We start from the raw sequence: 12,171 nt of genomic DNA on the forward strand, positions 1-12,171 counted from the left end.
GGCCCCCGCCGGAGTCGCGGAGCACGCAGATGACGTCATTACGTCGGGGCCCCCCAGCGCCACTCGCAAGGGACGTCGCTACGTCGGCGCCCCAGCCTCACACGCCGATCGACGTCATTACGTAGGGCCCCCCAGCGTCGCGCCGTCGGCGTCGCGGCGCACGTAGATGACGTGTTTACGTCCCCCCCCGCCCCGCGCGTCCCTGAGGCCCCGTCGGCGCCTGCGTCCCGGGGTGGGCAGCGTCCCGCCGGCATCGGCCGGTCCCTCCCTCGCCCCCCGCCGCCATGTGGCGCAGCAAGGCCGAGGTGGAGCGTTACATCGCGTCGGTGCAGGGGGCCGCCCCCTCCCCCCGAGAGGTGAGTGACCCTGTGTGAGGGGGGGGGAAGGAGGAAGGGAGGGCGGCCGTGGACTGGGCCGGGTCCGGGGGGGAGGGAGGGGTGCGCGCGTGCGCATGCGCGGGGCCGCCTTTGGCCCACCCCCTCCTGGGCCGGGCCCCGCCCTGGGCGGCCGGGGGTCCCCGCTGACGTCACGGCGCCGTGGAACGCGCGAGGTGGGGAGCGGCTCTCGCGGACGGCGCATGCGCCGCAGCTCGAGCCCCCGCGCCCCTCATTCATTCATTCATTCACGGCTCAGCGGCGGGAGTTCGGGCTTGGGGGTCAGAGGTCGTGGGTTCTAATGCTGCTTCTGTCACTTGTCAGCTGGGTGGCTTGGGGACAGTCACTTGGCTTCTCTGGGCCTCGCGTCCGGGCTCTGGGGGACGGGGAGGGGTGCGCGCGCATGCGCGGGGCCCCGCCCTGGTTGGGGGAGGTCCCCGCTGACGTCACGGCGTGGTGGCGCGCGAGCGAGGGGGGCGTGACTCGCGGACGGCGCATGCGCCGCAGCCCGAGCTCCGCCCCTCCCCGTCTGGCGGGAAAAGCGGCGACGGCCGCGCGCTCTTCAGTCATTCATTCATTCATGGTTTAGCGGCAAGATTTCGGGTTGGGGAGTCAGAGGTCGTGGGTTTTAATGCTGCTTCTGTCACGTGTCCTTTAGGTGGCTTTGGGTTAGTCACGTGACTTCTCTGGGCTTCACGTCCGAGCCCTGGGGGCGTAGGCAGGGGTGCGCGCATGCGCGGCGCCGCCTTGGGTCCTGGGCTGGGCCCCGCCCTCGTTGGGGGGAGGTCCCCGGTGCCGTCACGGCGAGCGCGAGGGGGCGTGTCTCGCGGACGGCGCATGCGCCGCAGCTCGAGCTCCGCCCCTCCCCTCATCGCCAGTCTGGCGGGAGAAACGGGGACGGCCCCGCGCGCTCCTCATTCATTCATGGCTTGGTGGCAAAAGTTCGGGCTTGGGAGTCAGAGGTCGTGGGTTTTAATCCTGCTTCTGTCCCGTGGCAGTTGGGCGACGTTGGGCCAGTCACGTGACTTTTCTGGGCCTCACGTCCGAGCCCGGGGGGGTAGGGAGCGGTGCGCGCGCGCATGCGCGGGGCCGCTTTTGGTCCGCCCCCTCCGGGGCTGGGCCGGGGGTGCCCCGCTGACGTCACGGCGTGGGGGCGTGCGCGAGGGGGCGGGTCTGGGGGACGGCGCATGCGCCTCACCTCCGGCGCATGCGCCTCAGCTCCAGCCCCGCACCTCCCCCCACAGCGCTAGTTGGCGGGAAAGTCGGCGGCGGCCGCGCGCCCCTCGTTCACTCCATTCATTCATTCATTCATTCATTCATTCATTCATTCATGGCTCAGTGGAAAGAGCCCGGGCTTGGGAGTCAGAGGTCGTGGGTTCTAATCCTGCTTCTGCCACTTGTCCGCTGGGTGACTTTGGGCCAGGCACTTCACTTCTGCAGACAGAGGTCGTGGGTTCCAATCCCGGCTCTGCCACGTGCCAGCCGTGTGACTTTGGGCAAGTCACTTGACTTCTCTGGGCCTCAGTTACTTCACCTGTAAAATGGGGATAATAATGATGATGGCATTTATTGAGCGCTTACTATGTGCAAAGCACTGGTCTAAGCGCTGGGGAGGTTACAAGGCGATCGGGTTGTCCCACGGGGGCCTCACGGTCTTCATCCCCATTTTACAGATGAGGTAACTGAGGTCCAGAGAAGTTAAGTGACTTGCCCAAAGTCACACAGCTGACAGTTGGCAGAGCCGGAATTTGAACCCATGACCTCTGACTCCAAAGCCCGGGCTCTTTCCCAGATGAAGACTGTGAGCCCCCCGTGGGACAACCTGATAATAATAATAATAATAATAATAACGATGGCATTTATTAAGCGCTTATTATGTGCAAAGCACTGTTCTAAGCGCTGGGGAGGTTACAAGGTGATCAGGTTGCCCCACGGGGGGCTCACAGTCTTAATCCCCATTTTCCAGATGAGGGAACTGAGGTCCAGAGAAGTGAAGTGACTTGCCCAAAGTCACCCAGCTGACAATTGGCGGAGCCGGGATTTGAACCCATGACCTCTGACTCCAAAGCCCGGGCTCTTTCCCAGATGAAGACTGTGAGCCCCCCGTGGGACAACCTGATAATAATAATAATAATAATGATAATAATGGCATTTATTAAGCGCTTACTATGTGCAAAGCACTGTTCTAAGCGCTGGGGAGGTTACAAGGTGATCAGGTTGTCCCACGGGGGGCTCACAGTCTTAATCCCCATTTTCCAGATGAGGTAACTGAGGCCCAGAGAAGTGAAGTGACTTGCCCAAAGTCACACAGCTAAGTGGCGGAGCCGGGATTTGAACCCGTGGCCTCTGACTCCAGAGCCCGTACTCTTTCCACTGAGCCACGCTGCTTCTCATATTCATATTCATATTCTCTCACTATTATTGTCTTCTAGACTGTGAGCCCACTGTTGGGTAGGGACCTGATCAGAGAAGCAGCGTGGCTCAGTGGAAAGAGCCCGGGCTTTGGAGTCGGAGGTCATGGGTTCGAATCCCGGCCCTGACAGTTGTCAGCTGTGTGACTTTGGGCAAGTCTCTTCACTTCTCTGGGCCTCAGCTCATCTGTAAAATGGGGATTAAGACTATGAGCCCCATGTGGGACAACCTGATCACCTTGTAACCTCCCCAGCGCTTAGAACAGTGCCAAACTGTACTCTCCGAGCGCTTAGTACAGTGCTCTGCATTTATTCATTCAGTAGTATTTATTGAGCACTTACTGTGTGCAGAGCACTGTACTAAGCGCTTGGGAAGTACAAGTTGGCAACATGTAGAGATGGTCCCTACCCAACAGTGGGCTCACAGTCTAGAAGGGGGAGACCAGCAATAAGACACCTTGTATCCTCCCCAGCGCTTAGAACAGTGCTTTATACATAGTAAGCGCTTAAAAAAGGCCATCATTATTATTATCAGGAGGCCTTCCCAGACTGAGCCCCTTCCTTCCTCTCCCCCTCGTCCCCCTCTCCACCCCCCGCCTTACCTCCTTCCCTTCCCCACAGCACCTGTATATATGTAGATATGTTTGTACAGATTTATTACTCTATTTATTTTATTTGTACATATCTATATCTATTCTATTTATTTTATTTTGTTAGTATGTTTGGTTTTGTTCTCTGTCTCCCCCTTTCAGACTGTGAGCCCACTGTTGGGTAGGGACCGTCTCTAGATGTTGCCAACTTGGACTTCCCAAGCGCTTAGTACAGTGCTCTGCACACAGTAAGCGCTCAATAAATGCGATTGATTGGTTGATGGACAACCTGATCACCTTGTAACCTCCCCAGCGCTTAGAACAGTGCTTGGCACATAGTAAGGGCTTAACAAATACCACAATTATGATTAAGTACCCCCGTTCACAGTCGCTAGACAGTGAGTCACGGGAGGCGGAGGGGAGGGGAAGGCCAAGGAAACGAAACCGGAGTGGAGTAAGGACGATTTAGCTCGTTGTGGGCAAGGGAATGTGTCTGTTTTTGGCTATATTGTACTCTCCCAAGCGCTTAATACAGGGCTCTGCACGCAGAAAGCGCTCAATACATACGTCTGAACAAATGAATGATTTGGACTTGCATAGTCACTAATTGTACTTAGTACTAGTACTAAGTACTCATAGTACTAAGCGCTTAGTACAGTGCTAAGCGCTTAGTGCAGTGCTAAGCGCTTAGTACAGTGCTAAGCGCTTAGTACAGTGCTCTGCACACAGTAAGCGCTCAATAAATGCGATTGATGATGATGATTATCTTCTAGACTGTGAGCCCGCTGTTGGGTAGGGACCGTGTCTATAATGTTGCCAACTTGTACTTCCCAAGCGCTTAGTACAGTGCTCTGCACACAGTAAGCGCTCAATAATTGGATTGATGATGATGATTATCTTCTAGACTGTGAGCCCGCTGTTGGGTAGGGACCGTCTCTATAATGTTGCCAACTTGTACTTCCCAAGCGCTTAGTACAGTGCTCTGCACACAGTGAGCGCTCAATAAATACGATTGAATGAATTTCTCTGGGCCTCACGTCCTCTTCCTCTGGGCCCTCTTTTGCAGCAGTCAAGTCGATGGTTTCTGTTGAGTGTTTACTGCGGGCAGAGCGCTCCACTAATCGCTTACGACTCCGTAAACTTACAGTAATCCCTGTGAAACGAAAGTCAGGCACCCTAAAAATTTACTGCTACATTATCCGGGTCAACTAATTACACAAATTTTACTCACACTGCAAAGGTGTTAAAACTTTAAAAAGAAAAAATCTAAAAAGCTTATTAAAAACTTCACCCGGGCCTTTAAGCGACTTGCCCAGGATCACACAGGAGACAAGCGGCAGAGCTGAGATTAGAAACCTGTTCTATTACTCTATTTTACTTGTCCATATTTACTATTCTGTTTATTTTGTTAATGATGGGCATTTACTCTATTTATTTGTTTATTACTCTTTATTTATTACTCTATTTATTTATTACTCTATTTATTTATTGCTCTATTTATTTATTTATTTTACTTGTACATGTCTATTCTATTTATTTTATTTTGTTAGTATGTTTGGTTTTGTCCTCTGTCTCCCCCTTTTAGACTGTGAGCCCACTGTTGGGTAGGGACTGTCTCTAGATGTTGCCAATTTGTACTTCCCAAGCGCTTAGTACAGTGCTCTGCACATAGAAAGCGCTCAATAAATATGATTGATTGATTTAGCTTTAGTTCTATTTGTTCTGACAACTTGACACCTGTCCACGTGTTTTGTTCTGTTGTCTGTCTCCCCCTTCTAGACTGTGAGCCCATTGTTGGATAGGGACCGTCTCTATATGTTGCCAACTTGTACTTCTCAAGCGCTTAGTACAGTGCTCAGCACGCAGTAAGTGCTCAATAAATACGATTGAATGACTGAATCAGAACCCATGACCTTCTGACTCCCAAGCCCATGCTCAGTCCATTAGGCCACACTGCTTCTCTGCTGATCTAGCCCCAGGGACATTCCTCTGCCTGTGGAATCATCATCATCATCATCAATCGTATTTATTGAGCGCTTACTGTGTGCAGAGCATTGTACTAAGCGCTTGGGAAGTCCAAGTTGGCAACATATAGAGACGGTCCCGACCCAACAGTGGGCTCACAGTCTAAAAGGGGGAGACAGAGAACAAAACCAAACCTACTAACAAAATAAAATAAATAGAATAGATATGCACAGGTAAAATAAATAAATAGAGGAATAAATATGTATAAACATATTTACATATCTACCATTTGACACAATGTATTAGTGATTATAGAGGGGTTTTTGTTAGCTCGAACACGTTCTGTGGAGCGATGAATAACTGTGAAAATGTTTTTCCTTTCAGAAGTCAATGAAAGGTTTCCTTTTCGCTAAGCTGTATTATGAAGCCAAAGAATATGACCTGGCTAAAAGGTAAATTTCTCTTATCTTTTGCACTTCTAAAAATGGGTCTCTGGCCAATATTTCTGTGAGGGCACGGCAACTCTGTTGAAGCATAGCTAATTAGGATATAAATTAGGTTGCTCTTCTGAAGAATAGAATTCAAGTGTTTTAAAATGACTTACTAAGGAAAATACCTGTATTCATATATGCCTATATATATGTATATATGTTTGGACGTATTTCATTCAATCGTATTTATTGAGCGCTTACTGTGTGCAGAGCACTGTACTAAGCGCTTGGGAAGTACAAGGTGGCAACATCAATCAATCAATCAATTGTATTTATTGAGCGCTTACTGTGTGCAGAGCACTGTACTAAGTGCTTGGGAAGTACAAGTTGGCAACATCAATCAATCAATCAATGAATTGTTTTTATTGAGCACTTACTGTGTGCAGAGCACTGTACTAAGCGCTTGGGAAGTACAAGTTGGCAACATGTAAAGACAGTCCCTATCCAACAGTGAGCTCACAGTCTAGAAGGTGGGCTCACAGTCCAGAAGATATATATTATATATATGTATATATATATATATATATATATTAGATATAAATATATGTCTAGAACATATCTATTTATTACTCTGTTCATTTATTTTATTTGTACATATTCTATTTATTTTATTTTGTTAATATGTTTTGTTTTGTCATCTGTCTCCCCCTTCTAGACTGTGAGCCCACTGTTGGGTAGGAACCGTCTCTATATGTTGCCAACTCGTACTTCCCAAGCGTTTAGTATAGTGCTTTGCACACAGTAAGCGCTCAATAAATGCCATTGAATGAATGAATGAATGTAGCAACAGTAGTAAGTTATCCTTTTAAGGCTGCCTTTGTTTCCTTGAAGAATCTCAAACTTAGGTAATACTTCTTTTTGTGTAAAAATAACCTGTGCTCTGAGACCTCTTTCTTTTTTTCAGTGGTATTGTGTAATAATAATAATAATAATGGCATTTATTAAGCGCTTACTAGGTGCAAAACACTGTTCTAAGCGCTGGGGAAGATACAGGCTAATCAAGTTGTCCCACGTGGGGCTCACACACGTAATCCCCATTTTACAGATGAGAAGCTAATCAGGTTGTCCCACGTGGGGCTCACACACGTAATCCCCATTTTACAGATGAGGTAACTGAGGCCCAGAGACGTGTACTTACTATGCGCCAGGCCCTTTGCTAAGGGCCGGGGCAGAAAGAAGCTAGTCAGGTGGAATGGAGTCCGTGCCCCTCATGGGACTCACGCTCTTAATTCTCCTTTTACATTCAATCAATCAATCAATCGTATTTATTGAGCGCTCACTGTGTGCAGAGCACTGTACTAAGCGCTTGGGAAGTACAAATTGGCAACATATAGAGACAGTCCCTACCCAACAGTGGGCTCACAGTCGTCTTTATTTTTACACGTGAGGGAGCTAGGTACAGAGAAGTGAAGGGACTTGCCCAGGGTCCCCCAGCAAAGTGGCGCAGCCAGGATTAGAACCCAGGTCCCTCCGAATCGCACTATCCATGGTCAGGGCCTGGTGGAAATACCTTCTGCCGTCTTTTTGCCCGTTTCATTACATCTTTATTAACATCTTCTCCAACAGGTAGGGGACCTCAACTAAATATTCTACCCAATGGCCTTTTAAATAATAAATAATAATAATGGCATTTGTTAAGCGCTTACTACGTGCAAAGCACTGTTCTAAGCGCTGGGGTGGTGGATACAAGGTGATCAGGTTGTCCCGCATGGGGCTCACAGTCATCATCATCATCATCATCAATCGTATTTATTGAGCGCTTACTGTGTGCAGAGCACTGTACTAAGCGCTTGGGAAGTACAAATTGGCAACATATAGAGACAGTCATAATCCCCATTTTACAGATGAGGTAACTGAGGCTCAGAGAAGTGAAGCGACTTGCCCAAGGTCACCCAGCGGACATGTGGCGGAGCTGGGATTCGAACCCATGACCTCTGACTCCAAAGCCCGGGCTCTTTCCACTGAGCCACGCTGCTTTTGTGGTTAAAGCAAGATAGTTGGGGAAAGATTGAAACTTGTCTCTATATGTTGCCCACTTGTACTTCCCAAGCGCTTAGTACAGTGCTCTGCACGCAGTAAGTGCTCGATAAATACGATTGAATGAATGCTTTTCCCCCTTCTAGACTGTGAGCCCACCGTTGGATAGGGACCGTCTCTATGTGTTGCCAACTTGTACTTCCCAAGCGCTTAGTCCAGTGCTCTGCACACAGTAAGCGCTCAATAAATACGATTGAATGAATGAATTTTATTTGGGCATATTTATGCTATTATTTTATTTTGTTAATATGTTTTGTTTTGTTCTCTGCCTCCCCCGAATTGAATGAATGGATGAATGAATGTCAGTTAAATTCGGGAGAAGCAGCGTGGTTCAGTGGAAAGAGCACAGGCTTTGGAGTCAGAGGTCATGGGTTCGAATTCCAGCTCCCCCACATGTCTGCTGGGTGGCCTTGGGCAAGTCACTTCTCGGAGCCTCAGTTTACCTCACCTGTAAAATGGGGATGATGACTGTGAGCCCCACGTGGGGCAACCTGATCACCTTGTATCCCCCCCGGCGCTTAGAACAGTGCTTTGCACATAGTAAGCACTTAACAAATACCACCATTGTTGTTATTATTATGTATTTAATGTACTTCCCAAGTGCTTAGTACAGTGCCATTATTATTATTATTATTATTAAATTCGGGGATTATCTCTGAGTCTCAACCGCCTCTCTCTCCGCTGCCTCAAATCATCAAGAGTTGGGCATGGCTGTTCATCATGATCATCATCATCAGTCGTATTTATTGAGCGCTTACTGTGCGCAGAGCACTGTACTAAGCGCTTGGGAAGTCCAAATTGGCAACATATAGTTAAAGTGAAGCATTCGGATGTTGGTGATAAAGGCTTTTGCCATTTTTGCGGTTGTAACACCAGAGCCCTGGAGCCTCCTGGCTTATTTACGTGAGGACAGGGATTCTCCTGGGGCTCCGCGCTCGAGCACCGCGGCGTTGCCCCCACCCCGTGACGTGTAGTACAGTGCTCTGCACATAGTAAGCGCTCAATAAATACGATTGATGACGGTGTAGATTTGGTATCCCTGGAAAAAACGGGAGTAAAGGCCGACTGCTGCGGTTTTGACTAAATGCCAAATCCCGTTGAAGAATCCGCTCCCCGGATTTATGGACGGCACGTGCTCGTCCCCCGCCTCGATATGCCCTGATCCTGCTGCGTCGTAGCCCCCCCATAAACTCTTAGATTGTGAGCCCCCCAAGAAACACGGACCGTGTCTAAATCCCTGCGAGTTCCCTCCCAGCGCTTAGGACAGTGCTTTGCGCGCAGTAAGGGCTGCAATGTCGTTCTACCACTTCCGTGCTATTTTTAAAGATGTCGAGGGTGGGACGTAAATAAATATTTATTTTATTTTATTTTTATAATGGCATTTATTTAGCACTTACTATGTGCAAAGCACTGTTCTAAGCGCTGGGGAGGTTACAAAGTGATCAGGTTGTCCCACATGGGGCCCCATTTTACAGATGAGGGAACTGAGGCCCAGAGAAGTTAAGTGACTTGCCCAGAGTCACACAGCTTGACAGTTGGCGGAGCCGGGATTCGAACCCATGACCACTGACTCCAAAGCCCGGGCTCTTTCCACTGAGCCACGCTTCTTCTTGTACATATCTATTCTGTTTATTTTATTTTGTTCATATGTTTTGTTTGGTTGTCTGCCTCCCCCTTCTAGACTGTGAGCCCGCTGTTGGGTAGGGACCGTCTCTACATAATAATAATAATGGCATTTATTAAGTGCTTACTATGTGCAAAGCACTGTTCTAAGCACTGGGGAGGTTACAAGGTGATCAGGTTGTCCCATGTGGGGCTCTCAGTCTTCATCCCCATTTTGCAGATGAGGGAACTGAGGCACAGTGAAGTGAAGTGACTTGCCCAAAGTCACACAGCTGACATTTGGCAGAGCCGGGATTTGAACCCGTGACCTCTGACTTCAAAGCCTGGGCTCTTTTCCACTGAGCCACGCTGCTGCTCTATATGTTGCCAACTTGTACTTCCCAAGCGCTTAGTACAGTGCTCTGCACACAGTAAGCGCTCAATAAATACGATTGATAGGTTGACACTGGTAGCATGAGAAGCAGCGGGGCTCAGTGGAAAGAGCCGGGGCTTGGGAGCCAGAGGTCATGGGTTCTAATCCCGGCTCCGCCACCTGTCTGCTGTGTGACTTTGGGCAAGTCACTTCACTTCTCCGTGCCTCAGTTCCCTCATCTGTAAAATGGGGATTAAGACTGTGAGCCCCTCATGGGACAACCTACTCAATCAATCGTATTTATTGAGCGCTTACTGTGTGCAGAGCACTGTACCAAGCGCTTGGGAAGTACAAGTTGGCAACATATAGAGACGGTCCCTACCCAACAGTGGGTTCACACCTGGTATCCCCCCCCCCAGCGCTTAGAACAGTGCTTCGCACATAGTAAGCACTTAACAAATACCACCGTTGTTATTATTATTATTATGTATTTAATGTACTTCCCAAGTGCTTAGTTCAGTGCTCTGCACACAGTAAGTGCTCAATAAATGCGATTGATTGATTGATATTTAGATACCTTTGTAGTTCAGACCCTCTTGCGTATTCTAGTGCAACGGTTCAGGCTCTTTTGCTCCTAATCAAATGATCCAAAGTGATTGAAATTTCATATTTTAAAGTCACCTGGCCGTGTCTTACAGGTACATATCGAATTACCTTAACGTGCAAGAGCGCGATCCCAAAGCCCACAAGTTCCTGGGCCAACTGTATGAAGCGGAGGAAAACCTAGACAGAGCCGTCGGATGCTACAAGGTAACAAGGAGGGTTGGGAATTGTAAAATTGAGGGAATTGAGGAAATTTCCCTCAAGGTCTGCTGCCTCTGAGGAAATTTCACTCAAGGCTTCCACCGATGGTATTTGACGGTACGGTTTTGGTCCGTGAGTTTTCATCAAAACAGAAGTTAAGCGTGAGGGTAATAACGATCAGTACGTAAATAACAGCCCTTTGAACTTCCTTACAGTCGCACCGGTAAGAAAAGTTGTCAGTGGTCGACACTGGAGCTCAGGCTTTAACGCAGGCCGTGCCTTATCGCTTCTGTTAATTTGGACAAACTTTAGCTCTCAACTGGCGCGAGATTGGAAAATTGCCGTACCGACTGTGCCCTTTCAAAGAGATCATCATCATCAGTCGTATTTATTGAGCGCTTGCTGTGTACTGAGCGCTTGGGAAGTCCAAGTTGGCAACATATAGAGACGGTCCCTACCCAACAGTGGGATCGGTTTTCTCCTGTCTTCTGAAAATAATTCCAAGACCCCGCCGTCGGTCTGACCTTTTAAAATACCCGCCACCGAGCATTTGATTAAAACCCAGATAATAATAATGTTGACATTTGTTAAGCGCTTACTATTGTTGTACATATTTATTACTCTGTTTATTTATTTTACTTGTACATTTCTATCCTACTTATTTTATTTTGTTGGTATGTTTGGTTCTGTTCTCTGTCTCCCCCTTTTAGACTGTGAGCCCACTGTTGGGTAGGGACTGTCTCTGTGTGATGCCAATTTGTACTTCCCAAGCGCTTAGTACAGTGCTCTGCACATAGTAAGCGCTCAATAAATACGATTGATTGATTGATTGATTGATTACTATGTGCAAAGCACTGTTCTAAGCGCTGGGGGGGGGATACAAAGTGATCAGGTTGTCCCATGTGGGGTTCACAGTCAATCCCCATTTTACAGATGAGGTAACTGAGGCTCAGAGAAGTTAAGCGACTTGCCCAAGGTCACACAGCCGACATGTGGGAGAGTCGGGATTCGAACCCATAACCTCTGACTCCAAAGCCCGGGCTCTTTCCACTGAGCCACGAAGGCTGATAACATTCATCGGCCGTGCTTCATTCCACTTACTGATTTCTTTTTTTGTTTTTATCGGTCGTACTTCGTTTGTTAATTTCCTTTTTGGTTTTTCAACCCCTTCCGCATCTGTGTGACCATTCCAGCGTTCAGTGGAACTGAATCCCACGCAAAAGGATCTCGTCCTGAAGATTGCAGAGCTGCTGTGTAAAAACGACCCGGCCGACGGAAGGGCGAAGTACTGGGTTGAGAGAGCTGCAAAGCTTTTCCCCGGAAATACCTCGGTCTACAGAATGAAGGTAAAATTCGGCCTGTGGCCGTTTTGGTTGCAACCTCTGCCTTTCAGCAGTAAACTGATAATCAATCAATCAATCAATCAATCGTATTTATTGAGCGCTTACTATGTGCAGAGCACTGTACTAAGCGCTTGGGAAGTACAAATTGGCATCACATAGAGACAGTCCCTACCCAACAGTG

General features: G+C 48.6%; 1 protein-coding gene across 1 annotated transcript in view; it reads left to right on the forward strand.

The window, feature by feature from the left end:
• The first annotated feature begins 252 nt into the window (after positions 1-252).
• The window catches only part of RANBP2 (RAN binding protein 2), a 93,830-nt gene continuing 81,911 nt past the window's right edge, over positions 253-12,171 (forward strand). Inside the window, exons 1-4 of the mRNA XM_038741619.1 lie at positions 253-356; positions 5,725-5,792; positions 10,542-10,653; positions 11,841-11,993. Of these exons, the coding sequence (XP_038597547.1) occupies positions 285-356; positions 5,725-5,792; positions 10,542-10,653; positions 11,841-11,993 (405 nt within the window). The 5' untranslated portion in view covers positions 253-284. The remainder of the gene's footprint in view (positions 357-5,724; positions 5,793-10,541; positions 10,654-11,840; positions 11,994-12,171) is intronic.

This window comes from Tachyglossus aculeatus, chromosome 2, assembly GCF_015852505.1.
Source record: "Tachyglossus aculeatus isolate mTacAcu1 chromosome 2, mTacAcu1.pri, whole genome shotgun sequence".
NCBI classification, from domain to species: Eukaryota; Metazoa; Chordata; class Mammalia; order Monotremata; family Tachyglossidae; genus Tachyglossus; species Tachyglossus aculeatus.